Source organism: Micrasema longulum, unplaced genomic scaffold (assembly GCF_059751315.1).
Source record: "Micrasema longulum isolate JH-2025_06_02 unplaced genomic scaffold, ASM5975131v1 h1tg000629l, whole genome shotgun sequence".
Taxonomy (NCBI): Eukaryota; Metazoa; Arthropoda; class Insecta; order Trichoptera; family Brachycentridae; genus Micrasema; species Micrasema longulum.
This window is the reverse complement of record NW_028277825.1, coordinates 280,398-306,440: the sequence shown is the minus strand read 5'-3', so window position 1 is coordinate 306,440 and position 26,043 is coordinate 280,398. Positions and strand designations below refer to the sequence as shown.

The 26,043-nt window shown below is 32.6% G+C and overlaps 1 protein-coding gene across 2 annotated transcripts in view; it reads right to left on the bottom strand.

The window, feature by feature from the left end:
- Positions 1-25,692, bottom strand: part of LOC148280034 (uncharacterized) — a 176,253-nt gene extending 150,561 nt beyond the window's left edge. For both annotated transcript variants that reach the window (XM_088229027.1, XM_088229029.1), the window contains exon 1: positions 25,241-25,692. In XM_088229027.1, the coding sequence (XP_088085153.1) occupies positions 25,241-25,332 (92 nt within the window). In that variant the 5' untranslated portion in view covers positions 25,333-25,692. The remainder of the gene's footprint in view (positions 1-25,240) is intronic.
- Between the last annotated feature and the right edge of the window lie 351 nt (positions 25,693-26,043).

Below are 26,043 nucleotides of genomic sequence, written 5' to 3'. Positions count from 1 at the left end.
TTAGAATACTCACATCCTCAGGTTTAACCAGTGGTTCCCTGAATATGCGGGTTATTTTATTATATAAAACATGACATTCACATAAAATGCGTATAGGTGTTTCGTCATCTGGACTGTAGAACCTTCCAACTGGCTCTCGCCAACCTTTATCTAGAAGCTTCAAGATTTATTCTAGTAAGGTTATTGTTCAATCTGCAGTGTCCTGTGAAACCTCTCGGGTCAACTCTCACTTAGTTTCAGATAAGTTTCATTAGGTCGATAGCAAACCTTTGCAAGGTCCGCTTCATGTGCTCTCAAAGGTTTGAAGTTGTACTTAATTATTTAAATTAAGGGACCGTTTCAAATTGGAAAATGGGAATAAAGCTGTGAGAAAATTTCTAACAGTGACATTGCCACTTGTAAAAAATATTTGTGTCCAGGGGGATAAATAATTAAACTCTGTGTGAGAAATCGTGATCATTGGTCGAGCTAATAAAGTAGCGCCATTATCCTTACTGCGCAACTTAGAAAGAGTCAACAATTTCATTTATCTAGGTTCTCTCATTAGCGATGGCGGTGGGTGTGAAGGTGAAATACGGCGACGTGTTGGTATTGCCAAAAGTGCTATGCGTCGGCTGGTGAAGATCTGGAAGAATCGCAGTATAACCATTAACACCAAAAAGAGACTGGTGAAGGCCTTGGTTTTCTCAGTGTTCATGTATGGTGTGGAGTGTTGGACACTGAGGGAATCTGAAAAGAAAAAAATCGAAGCTTTCGAGATGTGGTGTTGGCGGCGAGCGCTGCGGATTTCGTGGACGGCCAGACGTACGAATGCATCTATTCTCCAGGAACTGGACATAGGAGAAAGACTGATATACATGTGCGAGAAAAAAATCCTGCAGTTCTTTGGGCATATTTCCAGGGGAGATTCTGATACTTTGGAGAAAACTATTCTCCTGGGAAGTGTCGAAGGGACAAGGTCGCGTGGACATCAACCGACAAGATGGAGCGGTACAGTCACTGAGTTATCAGAATCATCACTGACGAATGCCTATAGAAGAGGACAAGACCGTTCCAGATGGAGGGAGACCGTCCACAGACGAGCCATGCCTGGAGTCAGGCGTAATCACCATCCTCAGACATGAGGCACGGATTGAAGAGTGTGAGAAATATAATCGAAATTCTGGACGAGTGCTTTCGCCTCTGCTTGAGTACCGGGTTCGATTCATGGGAGAGTCGACATTAAATATTGAATTAAAAGATGGTTCTACACTGCAAAATTTAATGTTCCTGGACTGGCACTGGAAGCGTAAAATTTAATTTAGTACGTACTATTATTTGGTGTATGATTTATTGCTCCTATTTCTTATATTTCTTTATAGTATTGAGTGAGTTTCTAGAAACATCTCAACTATTATTTCAATTATGTTTTTATATTTGTATTCTTTTTCTGTTTATTTCAATGATACTCTTATTTTACTATTATTTTGTTGATTTTAATGATACCATTATTTTGTATATTTGATTATGCGTGATTCTTAATTTGTGTAATTTATATTTTAAAAATTATTTCTGATTATCTTTTTTGCATTGTATTCTTTGGAATTTTAATATTTATTACATTTACCTTTTTTCTAGATTGTTATTTTATGTCATTATAATTTGATCTAATTAATTTTACTATGTGTTTTTATTTATATTTATTGTGGCTCGACACGGGCATTGCCTAAAAAGCCTTAATAAGTTCATTCATATTTAAACTAGTGTAATTTTGAATGAATAAATAAATGAATAAATAAATAGATGATCGATATACGTTGCATGTCGTCTGCCAATACAGTGTTCTATGCACCATCGGGTGCGGACAGGGGGGTATGATGATGAAGATGAATTGATAAAATAAACCCATCGAGTTTATTATTTGATTTATTTTGTTAAATTACATTTAAAATGTAACTTCATTTGAATTTAATAAATTAATATAATATATTTCATTAAACTTATAATGAAAAGCAGCATATGGTGGCATTCTTACTGCTTTAGGAAATGGGTCGTTTTAAAGAAAAGATCATTTAAAATCGAACTGATTTCATTACACGAATCGATAATAATTTTGTTACATGAACTATTTTCACAGATTCTTAACATATGAAATAACATATTTTGCCCGCTGAATCTGAATTTGTATATCCCCCTCTGTTTTTTGTGGTTTTATGTTTTACTCTCAAATTAAAATATCTGGCCTCATTTCATTAATTGAATTTCTAATTTTAGTAGCCGCCTAAAAAATACTGCTTTAACCGTGCATTTTATTTACCCAATAGCCTATTCGTCGGGATAAATCTGATTTTCGGCGATAATAGGGAAATATAACTTTTTTTTACATTATTAAAGTAATAAAGGTCTTTGAAATACTGTCCAGTAAAAAAAAATTTTTTGCTAATTATTAGTAGCATAAAAAATATTTTTAAATTTGTCATTTTGAATTCCCGCAAAAACGGCCATTCCATTGGCCCGCCCCTAATACGTCACGATTCATGTTTATTTGTTCCTGCCCATTCAAATTAGTTTAGAACATTGTCAAGGCCAAACATGTCGTATTTTTATTGAATTTCTTTTTTATATTTCATATTTTTTTATTAGTTCGTAGTATGTGATATTTCCCCATAAGCGTGCTTGGGAATGACGCGCGCTGTGTTATTTTTAAACTTTTAGTTAGTAAAGTAAATATCTATACTCTATTATCACTACACTACACTGCACTTTAACTAACCGAATTTGTGAACCACTCACATATTGTTTAAAGTTTCAATTCCTGAGAAGTGACATTCTATCCTCATAAAAGAAAACAACCCCACAACAACAAAAAGAGTATGAGATCGGGATAAGGTTTGGGCCCTGCGTATCTATTGTTTACGCCATATTACATATATATATATATGCATGTTTAAGCCATATTGAATCAAGGTAAAATGGAGCGAAAACATGTTTGGCACCTTAACACTTTGAGCACCGGCCGAATACACTTAGAATTTACCCTGTGAATTTTTTTTGTGAAATTTCATGTTTTTTTAAGGGTTTCTTAAAAGTGACATAATTATGAAAATACTGGATTAAAGCAATTGAAATTTTTTGAAACAATTTGATAAGTCATTTCTGTATGATGATTTTGCCAACATTGGCCTTTATGGAGAGCCACGTTGCAATGTTTGCACATATACAGGTCTCACTCCTCTTTTTGTGCTTTATATCCCGGAGCCGTGTAAACACGTGATTATAATAACCACGTCACCAGATGTCAAAAATGCACTTTTTTATACAGCTGGTAAACCACGTAAAAACACGGGACCGGGACACAACGCATATTTATATAATCACGTGTTTACACGGCTCCGGGATACAAAGTATTAAAAAGTAATAACACGCCTAATAGAGTCGCTCTCGAAGAAAAAACACTATATGGTTAATAACCATGAAGTAAGCAACAGTTTACTGCAATACAACTAGTCGTAGGTACTCGGGTCGAGATTTGCAAGTGCAACCTAAACAGTCCGTAACACGTTTGTTGTCAAACTAAAAACCAAACCAAAAATTTGGAACGCTTTTGTTCTCTGCGATAGAGCTAGAGGGCTTATCTGTGTAATTATTACTCTAGGTTTGGGACCTCAAAAGAGACATGGCAACAATGAAATACAGGCAAAATCAAATATATAACTATGTTTCTTAAAAATACCGTCATGCTTTCAAAAAACAAATTTCTGAAAATTCTAATATGTTTTACTCGAAAACCTTACGCGTTTGAAACTTTTAAAAATTCGGAATCAGCAAGAAAATTTCTATAAGAATCACTTTCTTTGGTTCACATAACATTGCGAAAATTATAAATTACATCAATAATAGGTACTTTCTAATATAACTTTCGCAAAATTGCAGTATGAAAATTGCTCTTTGGTAGGTAGGCAGCTATCTTAATTTTTTTTTTTTCTTGTTATAAATTATAATGCCAGTCACAAAAAAAACTTAATTGGTATTCGATTATATCTTCCCGCATACCGTCCCTCAAGACTACCACAAGATATTTTTTGTTTGAATGTCGTCTATTCACTAATATAAGAAATTGTTTTCGTTTAAAAATCTAAAATTGTCAATCGCTTGTGCAGAAGATACGCCTCCCAAAATTTTGACAGTGATTTAATCCAATGAAAACAGAGCTATTTTAGTTCACCAGTTGTTAGTCGAGATGATTGATGGTAGGAATTTGGTAAATAAATGTATGTACAAATATTACGTTTCTGACAAATAATGTGCGTTATTCCATCATTCTGGTTGGTATTTATTTTATTTATGTCCAGGCAGATGAAGAATACAGTTTTGTATGTGAAATAGAACTGGAACCCTGAATTGGTAAATGTTTTCGACTAGACTATTCTCAGAAAAAATCCCGATAACGGAAATCAAGTGGGTATTTATCGGCCTCATGTCTTGATTAGGTTGACTTATTCCCCCACCATACTTAAAAACCCGGGTTCGATTCCTCGGAATGATGTAAAATATTTGTTTTAAAGGTAGTTTAATGCTGCAATATTTCACTGTTCCTGGGCTATCATCTGAAGCGTAAGATTGTTCACCTTACCATCATGTAACAGATCGAAGTACGCTGCATTTGGTGTTCCAATATAGTGCCCTATGCACCATTGGTAGTGGATGATGTTCGGTGGGTATTATGTATGTATTGTACGCATAAAAAGTATTCTACTGCGTTACTAGATTTAGCTAAGCTGCAAACCAAATACACTGAAAGCAAAGCTTTAAAAGCTGCTTAATAGATGTCGCTGTTTGTAAATTGTGGAAAAATTACTAGGTTCAAAATATTATTACGGACAATTTATACAGAACCATTTAGGGCACAGTACAATAAGTATCCCAATATGTCTTGCAGCTACAGAGCGCATGGATGGTTGGAATTCTATATAATGAATTAACAAACAGGGACTTGATTACCGCATGTATTGCAGCTACAGAGCGCATGAAAATTATTAAATCTAGCTCATTTACATGATTTAAAAATTGAATTTTCAGGATTCAATTTTATTTGTTCGTTTACAAATAAGTGTTACATCATAAATAGGGGTACACATCCTGCAGCGACAGAACGAATAGACGAATGGAATTTTAGGAACTTAAATATGTATACACTTAGAGTATATACATCTTATACTCTAAGGGTATACACGTACATCTAAATATAATAAATTTTTTTTATTTGATAAATTGCCATTTATAGTTAAATTTTAGTATTCCATATAACTTGTATATATATAAATGAGTTTTACACTATTAGTTAATGATTTTCAATAGAAGGGAATTTTGTTATAATGCATATTTTGTGATTTTTATTTTATGTTATTTTCAAAAATAACAACAGAGATGGAGAATATTTTGGGAAGAGGGGCTGGTTTAAGTGGCCACTTTACAAACTGAACATTAATTTGTCTACGAACATTTAAAAAACTTTAAATTTTGCTTGCCATTTGCATTTAAAGATTTAACTATTAACTAATATTGGGCTATGTATCAGTGGCGAATGGTGATTTTATTATCAGTTAATCTATAAAAAAAATCATACATTTGTATCTACATAGAAGGTACATAATATAATGTAAGTAATATTTACTATAAATTGATATTTTTCTGTGGTTATGTGTGATAAAACAACTCTCATCCACGAAATCAAGTCAAACTATGTAACTTCGTGATATATTCGCCACTGGTAAATAGAGTGTCATCAGAAATCACCTGAAAATCTATTGCTTTTGAAATTACAATATTTTTGTATTTATTGTTTATTAATTAAGGTTGATTGAATTTATATTTTGTACAACTATCTAAATTAATAGATTCGATTGTACTTCATTAACAAAGAGTTTTAAATAGCTCAATATTAAAAATTGGGACTCTGATTGAGAGCCTTCCGTTTCACGTTTATTGTTAAACTAAAAATCAAACCAAAATTTGAAACGCTTTTGTTCTCTGCAATAGAGCTAAAGGGCTTTTTTAGTAAATTATTTATCTGGGGTCATGTATTATAAATAATCGCTGACACGTTGCGATTGGAGTATCAATGAAGTATCCTATGCATCATTCATTATAAGCTTCTCCTAATCCGCACACAGTGAAGCATAGAAAACAGCATTAGTAAACCAAATGGACCGTAATGCGATGAGTATGAAGGTAAGGTGATCAGTCTTATGCTTCAGCTGCCAGTCCAGAAACAATGAAATATTGTTTCAAAAAACCTTTGAAATCTGTATTCGCGCCTAACTTACCAAGAATCAATCCCAGGACCCCAAGAACGGTAGGCGAATGCGTCAACTTTATCTCCGAGGCGGACTTATCTCCACTCTATTTCCTTATTTGGGAGTTTTTCTGAGAGCAGTCATCGAGTCAAAAACACTCGTCCAGGGTTCTGGTTGTATTTCATTAGACGCGGATAAGGGAATGATGATGATACATGTTTTTTCGATTGTAGCAGTCTGTTCGTTTCATTTCTAATTCTGTCTTCACAATATATTTGATGTTAACATATTACCTACGAGTATATTGGTCAATGCTTTACTTTGTAGTAGTGACCGACCGAAACAAGATTTTCAACTATTTTCCGTTTATCGAAATTCCTTTGCCTTTTTCGGGATTTCTTCGTTGTTGAAATAATGTTTGGAGTGTCTGATAAAACTCCTTCGGAAGACTTATCAAACTTCTACATTGGCACATTAGGAATTTCTCAAAAAACCAGTATCAATATACACAAAAACATAAATATTGAGACAAATCCAGATGATTCATATCCTGGCTTTTAATTTTTTTTGTTTAATTTCTGATGCTAAGAAATATATGATTTGTGGTCAGATTGACTTTTTTCCCTTCGTATTGTCTCACTAATGTTGGACAAAGACCTCGAGGAAATACTTATATAGTCAGGTCTTTGCCTAAAATGTATAAGAAAACAGTTCAACTAGTTATAATATATTTGTAATTTTTTTTATAAATTGAATTTGCATTTCACATTCTGAAGGGAAATCAGTCTGATAAATGTAAATTACAAGCTGAAAAAAGGAGAAGAATACGATAATTAACGAAGACCTGAAAAAATTGAAAGCTCACAGAAAAGAATAGAAGCTCATGCGGATCGAAAAAAAAATGGTAAATAAAACTTGGAAATCCCTATTTTAAGATTTGACTTATAAAAAGTGTAATCAAATGCTAGAGCATCGGCATGCCTCAAGCATTAAGTTATTTTTTTTTAATCGGAGAAAACTTAGTTAATTACATGTTATTGTTCCATTGTCCCGTTAAATCTCTTTAAATCGCATGAGAATTTTGAAATCTGTTATTGAGGATAATAACATCACTGAGCTAACAGCTTGGAGTGATTCATGTGTTCCTCAAAATAAAAACAATAGATTGACCTTTTGAGTACTTCATCTTTAATAAAAATATCCAAAATAAAATACATTCACCTTAATTTTTTAAATATACGAAAGTATGTATTTTTTTAAATTTCAAATTATTTTGTTTTAAATTTCACATTATTTTGTTTGAAATATTTTTATTAATACACCATGTGATTAATTATGCTGTTTTATTACCCTCACAATTAAAAAGTATCGACATAATTAAAAAAAACTGCTCATGGATTGTATATGAATTGACTTGACTGTCCCCACACGAATTGGTCCTAAATTTGAGACAACACAATTCCAAGCGGTGGCCCGTGTTGCTTTCAAATAATGCAAATATCGGAGCAACAAATTTCTAAGTGGAAAATACTGAATTAATTACTAGAAATATTACTATGACAGTATAATTTTTTTTAATGCACTTATATAATTATTCAATACAATTAAAAAATCCGGAATAAAAAAAATCTTTGAAATATTTTCTAGAAAGTACTCTTTTTCAATTAAAATTTTTGGAGGGCTATAACTTTACTTGACTGGTTGACAACTTGAACCTTCGTTGTTTTCGCGTAAGTCGCGTACTGTGTAGGACCTTAATGCGGTCATTGTTTTAACAACATTTATTTTAAGATCATCGAATTCAATTTTCACTTCCTGTGGAACTAATAACGCATAGAATTAAGAATAGTCCAGAAGGAGCGTAGAATCATATTTGAATACATCGGACTGTGTCCAATAATTCTCCCACTTAGACACACTTTCGCCGCGCGCATACTTGAAGTCACCGTGTAATATTGCCAGATCGCGAAGAATATAACCATAAAAAAAGCAATCGATTAATTTCTCTAAAATTGTATTGTGCACGCGGTAACATTGATTGACACAACAGAGTAGAAAAGTTAAGAGTCATTTGATAAGAGTAATTGAATTAATGAACTTAAAATATAACACAAATTTTATTTGACATGAAACGGATATTTTTATATCATGTCAAATAATATTTGATGTTTTGAAGATAATGTCGTTCAAATGTCCACCACAGAGTTGTTTAATTCGAGATTCAATTTTCATTAATTCTCTCATTAGATGAGCAAAGTAGGGTTAAAAACTTTACTACCCTGGCAACACTAACGAAATTTCCATTTTGTTTTTTTGACCATTTGAGAGATGGAAAAATAATTAAATTTTTAAGTAATGCATTTGTTATATCCACATTCATTAGCTAATTACACATGAAATGTGATTGCATCCTGTTTCTTTAAGATCCTAGCAGTATTTCTTCACTTTAAAGGACACAACACGGCATAGTTGAATTCAAATCAGGAGTTGCGTACTGAGCGACGTCTACAAAGATACTAATGGGTCAAAACGTAAACCTACTCATTTATAAGTAGCTGAGTCGTATTCTGTTTGATGTGCGTATGCGGTTTTTGGAATATTCTTAATTCTATGTAATAATGTTTAACAATGAGGAAGTTCAGTGGGTTTTTTCTTTGTTTTTTTGTTTTGTTTATGTTAATAGACTATTAAGAAAGCCCCTTGCAAATCGAAGCAAATCCAAAACGACACTTTAAAATGGCATAAGTTGATTTTTATTGCGATATAATATTTTAAAAATTATATTAATATTTACATCTAATTTTGTTGCAACCAAGAGGGAAAACATTTTTGAGAGGGTGCTATGGAAGTCTAGGCATTTACAGGGCTTATGACCTGTCATTGGCTGGTTTATGTAGCCACTTCAGACACTATTTAATATTGACCATTCTGCCTACATTTCCGCAACTCTTCCATCTGGTGATTTTGGTAAAGTGAAAGAGCAATTTAAAATAAATTTAGATCTAAACAACTCCCTAGGGAGGAAATCCAGCATATCTACAAACATTTGGCCATCCTCAAAACATTGCATTTTATTATTTATTTAATGTCAGTCAATTGCACTAACTAGTACTCCGGTGAGGCCGACTAAACTCCACTCGATTTCCTTTTGCAGGTTTTTTAACTTCTAATAAAAATCACACGTTCGGGATTCTGCTTCAATTTCACACGCATAATAATAGGAAAATATCACAAACTACGGATACCGATAAAAATATATAAAATGGATCTAGAATAGTTTATTGTATTTTCCAAATCAATATGGACATTGTGGAGAAATGTTTTCGTGTAATAAATAAATGTAAAAAAGAAATTTAATAAAAATACGTTGCTAGAAAAACGCAACATGTTTGTCCTTGGCAGTTGTGACGTCAAGGTGCATGATAATGTTCTAAACAAATCTGAATGAGCAGGAATAAATAAACACTAATCGTGACGTATTAGGGGCGTGGCCAATGGAATGATCGTTTTTGCGGGAATTCAAAATTACAAATTTACAAGTATTTTTCATGCTACGAATAATAAGCAATTTTTTTTAACTGGGCATTATTTATTTCATAGACCTCTACTACTTAAAAAAAATTATACAAAAAAGAATTATATTTCCCTTTTGTATTCTGCATCCGCCCGGATATAGTATTATTCAAATGTGATTTATTTTCATCGTGGTTTTTTTACCGTTTTAACTCCTTTTTATGTGAGCATATATTTTGTAAGCTATTTTAATAATTATTAACATATTAAATGGGTAGTTATTGCAATGTTTTTGTTATCCCTATGACTAAACGTTCTGCTATCTAGTTATTTATTATTTTTTCTACTAAAAGTGAGTTTTAATATACGATTAATTTGTATATTTGATTATGTTTATAACTAAATTAGTATAACTTACATTTAAATATTTATATCTAAATATAAAAAAATTACATTACCTTATTTAGAGTTTAATTATTTATCCTTTGTTTTTCTGGATTGTTATTCTATTGCATTACATATTATTGTTATTTTATTCATTTAACTATGTATTTTCATTGTTTATTATTATGTTTTAACACGGCCACAGGCTAAAAAGCCTTAATAAGTTTAAGAATATGTAAACGCATCTAATTTTGAATGCATAAATAAATAAAATGAAAATAAAAGTATAATTTAATATTTGAAATACAGTTATTTTTTATTGTATTGTAAACCTTTATTTTTAAATCTTCTATTTTAAATTGAGGCACATGTTATTAAATTTTGAGCATAAATGGAAAATTTGGTTTTTAAAAAGAAAAAAAAGAGATTTTAAAGCACACAATTTTTGTTGTATTTTTCTTTAACTTTAAATTTAATTTTGCATTCAATAACCGTTCTACAACCTTTAAGGTGGCACGCCATGAAATTATTTAAAAAAAAAATGAAAATCCATTCTATTAATTAAATTTGTTAACACAAATTAGTTCAAAAGCCTTTTGGATGGAACAAGGTTGTTTTTTTTGGAAAAAATGTTTAGGTAATTATTTTATTACTGTAGTTTGTTTATAGAAAAAAAAAAAAACTCGTATCGGTCATTCGATGGCATTAAAATTTTCAAGATGATAATCCTATATATGAGACTTAAGACATTAAAAACAGAAAAAAATGCATACAACATAATTATTTTTATACAGATATAAAACAAACTTTAAGTCGTTATGCCGACATTTATTCAGTTAGGTCAAAGAAACATTTATTTATAACTTACTTTGGTTTATGGTCCATTCTTCAAATTCAAGTAGAAACGTTATGAATATTAAATTTTGTCACATATTACATTGCATTCGTATTTTTTACTTCTTTCGGTAATTTATTTCAACACTAGGACAACGAATTAAAAAATATGCGCCTTATTTAGAATGTGTCCATGTTTTGTATAAATATACCTGTTAAATATAACTCTGATGTTTAAGCCGATCTTTATTGTGTTTTGAAACAAGGTTAAGCTACCTAAAAAGTTTGCATTATATTTAAAAACATATTCGTCGCCCACGCTAGACCAAAAATAACTTCAAATTCTCGTCTTTGCCGTACTGGCGAGAATATTGCGTAGGTACTGTATTCCAAATCATCAACTGCACCTTAAATAAATGTACAATAAATATATATATACAAACGAAATTTAAAAACGAATTTTTACACTATCTATTCAAACTTTTTAGTAAAGAAGAGTGATTGCAGATCAATTATTATTCCTATTTAAACTTGTAAACAACGAAATAGATTGCCTTTTACTTGCAAGTTCTTTAGAATATCTTGTACCCAATAAAATAAAACTCCAAACCACATTCAATTTGCTAATACCTAGAACAAATTCAAGAAAGAATTATGTTTTCCATTGAGCGTGTCGTTATTATAATACCGTTCTCTCTAGTCACGCAGACATTTTTCATCTCTCTTATCTTCTTTATATATATAATTTCTCTGTACGTGTGATGTCACTGAACTCCTCCTAAACAGCTGAACCGATTTACGTGCGGTTTTCAGATAAATATAGATCTTTGCGCTGTGCGTTTTCGTAGATATTAAAATCTTCAATCTAATATGTAAAACATAAGTAAGGATCAAAAATGTTTTATTTATCAATCTACCAGGGTTACATTCGAGGAGAATGCATTTACAAAAAAATGGAAAGATGTAGTTTCTTTGTGTATAAAAAAGTTTGTTTTTGAATGTTTACAAGCAGCATTTGTTTTTTGAGGATCTCAATTAGATTATTTCCTTGAATTCCTTATAATTTCTACACATTTATTTATTTTTACTGGATTTTTGGTAATACTAAAATAATATTAAATTCAATATATTTTTTAAAAATCATATTTTTGATCAGCAAAGTTTGACGTTTGCAAAAAGAATGCCATATTTGAAAAAATATTAATTTTATTTTTTGGAATTCAACCGTAAACAAGTACCTACTTAAATTCAATATTTGTTATTTATTAACAGTTTTTAGTTTTGGAGTTTTATAACAAACAAATACCTCAGTACCTACTTATCAATGAAAAGTATTTTTCCAAGGTAATAGTACTAAATATAGAAGAAATTATATTAAATCCTTGATAGTACGCCTGTTTAGTTATATGTACAAGTGTGTCAGTATGAGCAAGTATATATGTTCATTATAAAACAAACCTCCACGCCGTTTCCCCTCAAGGGCAGGCAGAGAGGTTAGAATGCCATATCACTCTGCCGCTGCATGCATATCTCGTTTCCTCTTCATTCAAACATCTTCTCATGCACGCGCGCTGATTATTCCGACTTTTAACATGTCCATCTTTAAGTGTTTGTTGAATTTGGTCATGCCATGTCTTTCTCGGTCTCCCTCTACTCGTATTTCTGCATCCATCAACATTCGCATCGTAAATCTTTTTAGCCGTTCTTTCGCTGTCCATTCGCTCTACATGTCCAAACCAACGCGGAGCTCCTTTCTTGATTTTGACGATAATGCTTACATAATGTACGGATCTTGACTAATGATGTTGATTATTGGGATTCGTCAGTATCCGGGCGGATACAAAATACAGTTCTCAATTTAAAATTTAATTAGATTCTTAAACAATAAAACTCCATGGCTACTCTAACTTAAAAATCCTTTAAAAGAAAATCAACTGCACAAAAGTCCACCGCGTAGGGTAAAGGTTCGCGTTCGCCTATCATGATTGAGGTCACTGCGAGGGGTGACATTTTTTATAGGGAAGCTACAGTTAGCTAAGTGTTCGTTAATTTATCCCTACATAAGCAATATACATACATAAGTCTCATACAACATCATCATTCTGCTTCTGCCGAGGACAAGATATTTATTTTTGATTAAAACTTTTACCGATAAAACCTATCAAAATATTCATCACTCTTTTTGAGACGACTTTGTCTTGTTAGATGACTATCTGCACGACTGTCGTTAAAAACAGTAAGTAGCATAAAATTTAAATGTATAGTGAGTATTTTAAGTTTCACAAAAATATTTTTATTTCCTTTCTGCTAAGTTATCAAAACATAAAAATAATAGGAAAATATATAAAAATCAATAATGCCGGTTTATTTTTTCTTGATACGTCAAAAATGCCGCGTTCTACATTAAATCGAGTTAATGAAAAAACTGGTTGTCTTATGTTAACCGTATTTTATAAAGGGAAAATAATCATTTAAAAATAAAAAGCCTTTAAATAATTTTCAAATCTTCAAGATATAAAGTAGCTTTTTTGTGCGGAGAAACAAGTTGCTGTAATCGGCTAGTTCGTTATTTTACTAGGAACGGGCTGGACATGCTTTATCGATGCTTGTATTTATTTTTCGATTGAAATACAATCGCTGACGATAATATTTTTCTTTTTCTATAAATATTATAAGTATGAAACACTAATATAATAGTAAGCTGTGCATAATCACTTATATGGACCATTCGCCATTGGATAGAAGCCCCGGGTTGAATTCCTATGATAGTCAGCATGAAATAATTGTTTAAAGGGTCGTATCACAATGTAATATTTTATCATTATCAAACTAGCACCTGAAGCGTAAGACCGATCAACCTACTTTATAGTAAATGGTTACGATTAGCTGCATTTATTTTATCTTACCCCGATTTATGTTCCATCTCGTGCGAATAAGGCTTTGAAGATTATAATCTTTATAAAAAAATACGTTCGAAATCAACAGTTTGTCACTCATTTTTAAGTTCAAATGTATATTTATGTAGAAAAGATGCATGAATACACAAAAACATAACTAAGCGGTATAGCGTTCTATATTCTCTGCCTACACTTTTGTAAAAAAATTATAAAGACAATTTACTAACCTATAATGTGGTATGTTGTGCGGACGATGCTAGCTCAGAAAATCTGAAATCATAGCTGAAAAAAACAATGACCGACAAAAGTGTAATGCTAGATAGTCTACCCCAATGAACAAATGTATGACCTTCTCTATAATACTAAAAATATGTTATTTGACTGCGGAGCATAAATCCAGAGATCAGGTCAGCATCTTCAGATATTTAGGCATAGACCTGGCTGGAGGAGCTTATCTCTTTGAAGAAATATAAGTGTAAGTCAACGAGACAGCTGCCATCTCGGGCGCTCTAAAATCCACAATATGGAAAAATAAAGAGATGAGATGAGAAAAATAAAGAGATGAAAGCATGCGTAAGACCAATAATGACTAATTGTCTTGAAGCAAAGGCAGATACAGTCGAGAGAGGACTTTCGAGATGAAGACATCGAGGATGGTAGCAGGAAAATCTCCAAGGGATCACTCGGGAGCACCATAATAAGAGATATGTGAGGCTGAGGACACCGTAAGATGGAGTAGACAGCGACGGAGAAACTAGTACAGTAATATTCAAAGAATAGACACCACCAGGCTTCATTTGTTGAACTACATTATCGACCTTACGGGACTCGTCCTCGTGGAAGACCTCACAAAAGATGTAAGGACAGCTGGGAATCCACCTCACAGGAGGAACACTCGGGAGAACAGACCACATAGGTCGATAGCAAGGGAGAAGAAGAAGAATATAATTTACATGCGTATTTGTACATTAGCAGACTTATTATCAAATGGCAATTTCTACCAACCACACAATAAAGTATAAAGTTTGAAATAATTTTAATTTCGAAACACGAGAAAAAAATACATAAACAAATAAAAAAATATACATAAATAGAACTAGCAATATTTGTAATGTAATTAATTGATGGCCATAATAGTTTTAATTGGGAAAAAGGAATGAAGAGACTGAAAAAGAGGAGAGATTAAGGAAGAGAAATGAAATGTTTCTTCAGTCGTAACACTGTCAAACATCTTTGATAGCGGATAGGAGAAAATTCCAAAATTGAAAATCATTAAAAATACTTTACAGATTTGCTATGGATGATTTTTTTTAGTCTTAAAATAGCACAAAGATAATACATGAATATCCTAATATCAACTTAAATCTAAAAATCATTAAGATATTTACTAAGTATTAACATTTCTAAACAGTATATGTACACTTGAAAGCTATAACGTAAAATATTGCAGAGAACAAAACATTTATAATTTAAATGTTTGGGATGAACCAGAAGATTAGTTGATATGGGTTCATGTAAAATCACCTACAACACAATCACCGAAACACACACCAATCATCGCAGCAGCACATTATCCAATCAAACCACGACAAATTTGATCACCACACTGCAAAACAAAGCTCCGAGGTTAATCCCGAGAAAAAATACAAATGGGTAGTCGATGCTAAATTACTTAATTAAAGTACTTACTCATTGTAAACAAAGAAAATAAATCCTTCAAATTTAAATCGAATACAATTACTTTTTAAGAGCCAACATGTTTGCACACACACTTTTTTTAAACTTACATTTAAATATAAAAAAAAAATATTTTCTTATTTCTTTATAATATAACTGTACAGCTCGGTGCATCAACGAGTTATGTCTTCTTACGAAATGGCAGACTTACTTTATTTATTTTAATAGATTGACGGACAGAATCAGAATAAAATCTGATCAGAAAGATGGAAGTTGCGGTTGCATTGAAGTTTTGATGAGCAAGCTTCAAACAACTGCAGATAAATGTAAGTGTTTAATTTAACGCAGTCTAAAATGATCATCGCCCGCGCATTCCGATGCATTTCATCTCATATCCGAAGTATTTCTATAGCGGCTTGTAGCTGTAGCCACGAAGCGCTCGTATGTGCACCCGTGCACAGAAATACGCGATCTTACTCTACTCTGCGTCTCCTAGTTACTCTTAGTTAGTATACATACGCAGACACTTTAACGTTTAACCGACAATATTTCGCATCTGTTTAAATGTTTGTAGACAAAGACTGAATTTACTTCCTAGGGAGGAAATATGGAAGTCTAGACGTTTACAGGGCTCATGACCTGTCATTGGCCGGTTTAAGTAGCTACTTTGCACACTATGAGACATTTTGCCTATGTTTCCTATGCCTATACCTATGCCTATGTTGTTGTATGTATAATTCATCATTTTGCCTATGTTTGAACATCCGTGTATCTTCAATTCTTCCATCTGTTGATTTTTGTAAAGTTAAAGAGCTGAGTTAATTATGACTTTCGCTTCAAACATTCTTAGTGGTGGGGGTCAGTGCTACGCAAGCTCCTGACGTCACTGCGATATGTGAAGATCTATTATGACGGCAGACACTTCAGACATTCTGTAACATTTAATTTACAATGGTACACTGGGAACGCTATCGGACATACTCAAAGCATAGCTGATTAAAGTAACTGGTATAAAAAGTATAAATATTGAAATATTGTTTTCAGGCGTTGCCTCGCGAAATGTTTCGGCCGGATGAATCTCACCTACATGATAAAGGTTTCATCTTTACTTCATAAAAGTCAACAGATAAAATAATTGAGGAAATGTGGATGTTCAAATATAGGCAGAATGGTGAATGTTGCTCAGTGTGTACCTACTTCAATCACCATTGATCTCCACCATTTATTGCTACGTGTAGGCACTCTTAGTATAATGCTTATGCTTCAGGTGCCATTTCGTAAATTATTGCAGTGTAAAAACAGATGTTGAAAATAAAAATTTACCTCAGCTTACCGGGAATCGAAACCGAGACCTCTTGCATGGTAAGTAAACGCTCTAACCATTACACCACAAAGTGGAGTAATCTCCAATCGAATGAAACAATTTGTATTTTTACTCTTCACCCAAGTTTAATATTAATAAGAACAAAACTTAAGAATTACACATCATCAAGTATGTTTTATATTTACACCAGGGGTGGTAATCTGGATCTTCTGTACCCCCTAGAGAGTGATTAATTCAAAGATTATTTTTTTTTGCTTCAAATGGCCACACTTATGTTTAAACGTCAAACAAATACGAACACGCGCCGGCCAATGTATTCTAAAACATCTTCCACACTAAAGTAGAAAATATTTTTTGTTCAAATCAAATAATGCTGTTTTTAAAAATAATGATTATAACTAAAAATACATTCATACGTAAAATGTAAAGAGTGTGAATGAATTAGTTTATAGCATTTATATATTACGATATTCCGTGTTACAGTGTTACATGCATAAACTAACAAAAAAAGCTGCACAACAACTGTCCCGTGGTAATGTTGTGGACTCACGAATCACCGATGACCGAGGTTAAAATACCACTATACAACTCGATTCCAACTTTTCGACCGCAAACAATTTGTTTACATTCGACCCAAACATTTAAATTATAAATGTTTTGTTCTCTGCAATATTTTACGTTATAGCTTTCAAGTGTACATATACTGATTAAACTTCTTAGATTTTCACGGCCGTTAAGATGCACAATAAGTTTTTCTGGGTTATTATGCCGTGTGTCGTTCGTACTCTCTACCGACGTTTCGGATCGCGTTACAGCGTCCATCATCAGGGTTGATGTTATTTGTGTATGAATATGTGTTACGTTAGTAAATTCTAAGTACCTAACGTAACACATATTCATACACAAATAACATCAACCCTGATGATGGACGCTGTAACGCGATCCGAAACGTCGGTAGAGAGTACGAACGACACACGGCATAATAACCCAGAAAAACTTATTGTGTACATATACTGTTTAGAAATGTTAATACTTAGTAAATATCTTAATGATTTTTAGATTTAAGTTGATATTAGGATATTCATGTATTATCTTTGTGCTATTTTAAGACTAAAAAAAATCATCCATAGCAAATCTGTAAAGTATTTTTAATGATTTTCAATTTTGGAATTTTCTCCTATCCGCTATCAAAGATGTTTGACAGTGTTACGACTGAAGAAACATTTCATTTCTCTTCCTTAATCTCTCCTCTTTTTCAGTCTCTTCATTCCTTTTTCCCAATTAAAACTATTATGGCCATCAATTAATTACATTACAAATATTGCTAGTTCTATTTATGTATATTTTTTTATTTGTTTATGTATTTTTTTCTCGTGTTTCGAAATTAAAATTATTTCAAACTTTATACTTTATTGTGTGGTTGGTAGAAATTGCCATTTGATAATAAGTCTGCTAATGTACAAATACGCATGTAAATTATATTCTTCTTCTTCTCCCTTGCTATCGACCTATGTGGTCTGTTCTCCCGAGTGTTCCTCCTGTGAGGTGGATTCCCAGCTGTCCTTACATCTTTTGTGAGGTCTTCCACGAGGACGAGTCCCGTAAGGTCGATAATGTAGTTCAACAAATGAAGCCTGGTGGTGTCTATTCTTTGAATATTACTGTACTAGTTTCTCCGTCGCTGTCTACTCCATCTTACGGTGTCCTCAGCCTCACATATCTCTTATTATGGTGCTCCCGAGTGATCCCTTGGAGATTTTCCTGCTACCATCCTCGATGTCTTCATCTCGAAAGTCCTCTCTCGACTGTATCTGCCTTTGCTTCAAGACAATTAGTCATTATTGGTCTTACGCATGCTTTCATCTCTTTATTTTTCTCATCTCATCTCTTTATTTTTCCATATTGTGGATTTTAGAGCGCCCGAGATGGCAGCTGTCTCGTTGACTTACACTTATATTTCTTCAAAGAGATAAGCTCCTCCAGCCAGGTCTATGCCTAAATATCTGAAGATGCTGACCTGATCTCTGGATTTATGCTCCGCAGTCAAATAACATATTTTTAGTATTATAGAGAAGGTCATACATTTGTTCATTGGGGTAGACTATCTAGCATTACACTTTTGTCGGTCATTGTTTTTTTCAGCTATGATTTCAGATTTTCTGAGCTAGCATCGTCCGCACAACATACCACATTAACAATTCCCCCTCCTATCCCATATCCTAGATGTACAGATTGGATCTTTTCTATGAGTTCAACCATTACCAGATTGAACAAAAATGGTAAAGTGGCGTTTTAAAAATTTAAATAAATAAAATAAACCTTATGGTTGTAATATCGTGTCAAGGCAGAATGAATAATATCTACGGTTTTGTATACAAATATAGCTAACCCTGGGCTGGTTATTGTGAATGGAATTGCGCGCGAAAATATCGCTCTGTTGGCGTGTATTTAGTACGTAAATACGCGTTAAAAATGCGTTTTAAACGCGCGCCTTTTCGTTCAAAATACCACCCGTGCCTTGGGGTGATATTCCAAACGCTCCCGCGGCCGTAGAAAACACTTTTATTCCGCGTATTTACATACAAAATATAATAAATTTTCTACGGCCGTGAGAGCGGTTCAGAACAGCACCGCTAGACGAGTTTTATTATCGACTCGATTGCTACTTAGTAAAAATCTCGAAAAAGTCAGTCGCGTGATCAGTTTTCCTCATAGTTTATTGGTTAGCGCGTTTGCCTATCACGACTGAGGTCCCGGAATCGATTTCCTGCATGACGACGTGAAATATCTATTAAAGGCATATTTTCACAGCAGTATTTCATGACCCCTTGACTGGAGAATGAATTATAAGACTGTTGTATGTATAATAATCGCTTATGCACTGCGTTCAGAGTAACAACGCAGTGTCCTATAAACTATTGGCTGCGGATAGAGTTATGGCATTGATAATATTGTTTATATTTTCAAAAATACTTTATTTTAATTTCATGATAATTGTCTTGCAGATACCTATGGTAGATTATAAATATTTTATTGAACAGCGAAAAATCTGTAATTTAAAAAAATAATAGCCAGCTATCACTGACTATTACATGCTAGTTAATCTAGCCCATCGGGTCTCATGTAATAAGCCCTGCAGGCCATAATGAATTTATTCCAAAAGCTTTGACTGATTATGATCTTGGATGCGCCGTACAAGTTATCCATCATACAAAAATATCCATATTTATGAAACACTTTGTAAAGCGCTCTTGAGGGATTACATTACGAAAATGGTGCTATATACGTTATCCATATCAATAATATTGATAATAAACAAGTAAGGCCTTACTTATTTATTTGTTCTTTTACAATTTATGTATAACTTTTTTACATTAAATTTAATGTTCGATCACTGTGTCCCGTGCAGAGGGACGCATATTATATAATTTTTAAAGGTGCCTTATTCAACATAATTAAATCGTTATTTCAAATACTAAGTATAATTTATAGATCAATTAATTAAAAGCGAAAATTCTTGAACCTCTCGTAAAGTTACACTCGGTATAGAGCTGTGATAGCGACAATAGTTACTTATTCCACGCTTATACTTGGGTCCAACTTGGTAAGACGCTGAAATAAACCCGAAATCCGTCATCTGTGAAATTTTTCCTTTTTTTAAAATGGATTGTATTTATCTAAAATTTAAACAATTTACAAAACATGCTATTTTTCCATAGATTTTAAAGTAAAATAAAGTATCAAAATGAACATTAAATTTTTATTTTGTTCGGAAAAATATTATTTAGCAGATATTTTAACTATTGTGTTTAGCCAAATTTATGCAAAAAAGATTTATTGTAATACATATTTAAATTTATATTCATCCAATCGTATAAACATTTTATCAATTGTATATTTAGGTATGTAATTAATTATTTTTATGACCAATGTCAATGCAAATTTCAATAATTTGTGAGTGGTGTAATTTACTTTCTTTATTTACTATTAATGTTATCTTTCAAACGTCTGATGACGATCAGAATTATTTTTTTTACAGCTTGTTCTTTTATAACAAACTCTGGGTGTAAAACACCAAAGTAATCAAATAATACATCAATTAATAAATATGATTATTAATTTTGATCGATTTAGATTTCGTTAGACGCTTGAGATTTGTATGGTTTATTTTGTTTTGTTATTAATACGAATAACGTGTTAGTGTTGTAACTGCACATACGCACGCAGCTTGTTTATAAATGTACGCAAATATGATGCATGGTTAAAAAATAAATAATGGGGTAAGTTTAGAAATAAATAACCAATTGATAGTTTAGAAATAAATTATATTACAAAATGGCGCTATGTAAGTTATCCATAAATATAAAAAACATTTTATTGCTTATGTTATTAAAGATATTTACATTTTTTCGAAATATAAATAAAAAATATAATAATGTTTATATACAAATAGGTAGGTTCATGCCATTGAATCGGGTTGTGTTCCCGCGGCTAGTGTCTCGGACTCACAGATCAAAGGTCCGAAGTTCGTATTCCACTCTACCACAACTTGATTCCCATTTTTAATAATAAATTATTTACAACTCGTTAAAAATGGCCCCAGAATTGAAATATTTGCGCATATAAAATAAAGCTGATTGAAAATGTAAAATGTCATAAATAAAAAATATACAAACAGGAAAAAGGACCTACATACTTGCCCCATAAAATATTTATCTGGCTAAATATTCAGTCGTATAAATAACCTCAAAATTGACACAAGTTACTTTCGTAATTCATTAAATCGAGAAACATTATTTATTGTTATTAAATCGAAATGTTAAAATTGTACAATGTGACATTTGAACGGTGTTTATAGTCCTTAAAATTGAACATGATTAGAATGACAGTTGTCAGAAAAAATGACGACATAACTTTGTAGTAACGTCAAAGGAGTTATTTATATTGACACACGAACAATCATTTGTATCTGGCGTGCTAATTAATTTTTTTATTACAATGCTTGAAACATAAATCAACATTAATATATAAAATCAGCTTTAAAACAAAAAAAAAACAAAAATAAACCTAATTATTAACGACTAGGTTCTTACCAGGTTACATCATTTTGCAAAAACGTTAGAGATGGGACAGAGTTTCATGATTGCATGAAATAACTGATAAAATCGATTTGATCAGTGATCAGCAATTTCCCATCACTAATGAAATTAGTTTGACTGCTGTCATTCTAATCAAGCTATATTTTAAGGACTGTCGTTACGAATTAGAGCAAAATGATATAAAAAAAATACTAAAAATAGGTACTAAAAATACTATAATACTAAAACTTTGAAATTTTTAAATTTTTTCAACGTGTTTTGACATTTCAATGAATTTCGTTGAAGTTGTAAGCGAGAAATTTAAACTCTTTCTCCCTCATACACATTGTTTCCGCAAGACTCAGCGAAATGGTACTATACCGAATTATTTCAACCGTCGGACAATTTCGCCCCAAGCTTTAGACGACGAATTTTAACATACGAAAATGAATCTGATTTACTTAAAGAATAAAACTCAAATTCCTATCCGCTAATTTAGTCAATCGTTCAACATAACGCGGCACCATAAAGGACATAGGACGGATTCATTATTTTTTTTTTAATGTTTGTTTCATTTATCAATCGTCAAATAAAACCAAAACCAGTACACCATAATTAATAATCCTAATTTTACCGGACGGAGTAGATTAGCGCGATACGTGTGAAACGGGCCCGTACCTAACAGACGCAATCAATTGTTTTTAGAATCATAATTAAATAAATTACTTTAATATTTTTAAAAGTAAAATGTATTGATATCATTTCTATAAATATCGTACTCGTATAATACTGTGTCTTATGTTTCTAATATGATGTTTTCTTACTGATATTATGATATAACTCATGGGTATATGGTTCCATGTATCATATTTATGTTTTATTACTTAAAATTAAAATAAAACTATTTTAAAAATAATTTTTTTCAATTTAAGTAGTTATTACTTCATTGAAACCTGTATATTAAATATCGTGTTTTTAAAATAGAGATGAAAATATAAGTTCACAAACACCCAACGTCTGAATCTTGGCTAAACGTTGTTAATTGTTATCAAATAAAAAATGACAATGAAATGCAGGCATGGGCCAAGGAATATATCGGTAGTTAAATGGCAGAAGGGATCATCTGTAGTTTTTTTTTTGTTTTCAACAGTTTTATCAAAAAATTTAGTAAATACACAGAAAATAATAAAAATCCACCCCAATATTTAAATTTCTTACAATTTAAAAAAAACTAATTAATTTATTGAAAACTGAATAAACCACTCAAATATTTAAGTTCGTAATTTGAATCAGTCTTATTCCAGCTCTTCTGAAAATTACAAATGGTGCCTTTTGCCACCTGGCTACCGATATATTGATGTTTTTTGCAGATATTTCTTGATAAAACGCCATCGTTCATGATTTTGATAAAATTATCAATAAAATTCCTTGGTTAAGTTTTACATTATTCAATTTGACCAACTAGAGCTTTCGTCTAAGCAGGCATTTCAGGGATGGTAAATTGTTTACATTTTCAACTTATATGCCATTTTCTACAATGGTTTTGGGAGATATATGTACTTTATTTAGGGACAGACTATATACACATAATTACAACTAGTTTACAAAACAGTTCATTTTTATCTTCGGGAAGTTTGCTATGGGAATTTATTATTTAATTGGTGGGAAAGGAACACAAACAGAAAATTCAACAGAGTAACACAGTGGGAAATACAAATTGTAACAGAATTAGCGCAATAACTTCATTTTGTGACAGCGGAGTTTACATATAGATCAATGACAAAATATTTAAAGACACATAAATAATACATTTTTGTTTCTGAAATAAAAAAAAATATGATTTTGATGAACATTTTTATGTTACTTATTAAATTAGTTATAAAAGTTTACATAATTATAATCATATAGAATAGATAAAACGGAGGGTAATCGAAGCTTGAAACTAACTGACACAATAATATTACATAAAAAAAGGAGACATGTGACAATATAATATTAAATTAAAGGATAAAGCATAGGTGATTTCGTTAGTTCTAATTATTGGTTAGTTACCACTGCTTTAAGTTTGATCCAATTTATTTCTTAAGTTCCCAGTTTTCACATTAAATAAAGTAAAACATTAAAATTTAATCTCAACCTTCAAAGAATGTACATTTATTATTAACAAAATATACATGCCAAACTAAAAGTATATTGGTATTCCTACTTGAACTTTATTCTTGTGAATTTTTTTATTCAAGTACGTTAATATGCTAATTATTTGTTTATGACAAAAGTATATGCAAATATTACATTAAACATCAACGCATCCCAAATTCCATAAGACCAAAAGCCATGTGCTGATTCGAGATACAACACAATGGAAAATGGTAGCATACATATAACGTAAAAATAGAAAAACGAAAAATTGTAGCATAAATATCAATTTTATATCACCATCTGGACAACACGCATCACTATGTGTGCTCCGTGTTCTGATTAATAATAAATGAATTTATTTAATGTCTTGCCGCAGTCTCCTGCAATGGTTTTAATTATTATTATTACATTTAAGTAAAAAGTTGAGGTGGTTCCTTCATTGAAATATCTGATATTAAGACTAATCTGTCAAATTTAATTTAAAATGAGGCATTACCCGTTGCAAAAATTTTCTTAATCTTAATAATTATAAAAATATGACTGTAACGATGATAAAACCCACTGTACACTTTCTGTAATAATGCAAACACGTTTTCAAGCTGAATCACATAAAATAATGAACATATTCTCGTAATAGTTTTATTAACCAGCTTTCTCAGTGCGAAAAACAGTTCATTTAATTCCTATAAGCTCATCCGCAAATAACTTTGAACGTATTCAAACTACAGTATACGATGGATCACATTTTGAAGTTCGCATGTGTGTGTGGAAACCAATTAGATTTCCAGCGGGATAACAAACTATTAAATGAAACTTTCTCTTTGAATTTACCGACACTTTTTTCGAATATTCGCTATTTTCCCGGTGTTTTAAAGTATTCGTATAAGTAAGCCGAATGCTATGTTTTTGACATGCTATTAGGATAGACTTTCAAATTTCCAATACCTGTAAACACGTTCAACATATTTCCAGCAAATATGATGAAATAATGTATAAAATATATTCGTAGTGTAAATATTGATAAAATGTTGGAAAACGCGAGGTCGGACGCGAAGTCTTGACATTGGGAAAGTAAGGGGGGGCAGGCGTAGTGAGGTATGCAGATGGAGCGGGACTTACCAGAGCCAGGGTTCCTGCAGCGGCTCGGCGACGTCTAGAGACACGACCACGGGCTCTCCTTCAAGCACTGAGATCACTTCGGACTGCATCATTCTACTTCACCGCCGAAGGGGCATCGTCCTTGTATTCCGGAATATTCCCACTACAGATTGTATTAGAGATTGACGGTCCGGAGAATTACGACGCGCATCGCAAGCGTCTAAAAATACGACCGGGAAACGTTGTCAGACGCCCGGTAAATGCAAATCGCCAATTGTTTTAACGGAATTATGCAATATCTTGCGGAAGCGTGAGAAGCTGCACCGTGTTGACTTGTGGGAAATGTCACTGATGGGGATGGTTGCCGGGATGTGTGTCGGACGTGTCGGTCAGCGGTCGCGGAGTCGGCCGGCGCGCCGGCGGGAGTGGCGTCGGCGGCGGCGCGGCGCGGCGGCGGCGGCCGAGCTATATCTGGCTCGGCCCGCACGTGCGCGCCGCGCCGCCCGCCGCCCGCCGCCCGCGCCGCCGGGCCTGGAGCGGACACCCCGGGGTGGAAAGCCACTTCCGATCGCATTGCGTCTTCCTCGGCCCGGCCAGGGCGGGGGCTCGTCACGGCCGACGGGATCCCCGAGGAATGTAAGATTCCAGTTTGATCCCATCACTATCGTGTCCTCAGAGTAATAATGCGTAACGTAGAGAGAAGCCCTATCACCATGCTTCATAGAACGCGAGCGATGTTGGTTTGTTGGATAGCAACCGATTGGTGGCCATTTTGTTTTATTTGACAACATAAACATAACGGTTCGATCGGATGCTTTTGTAGC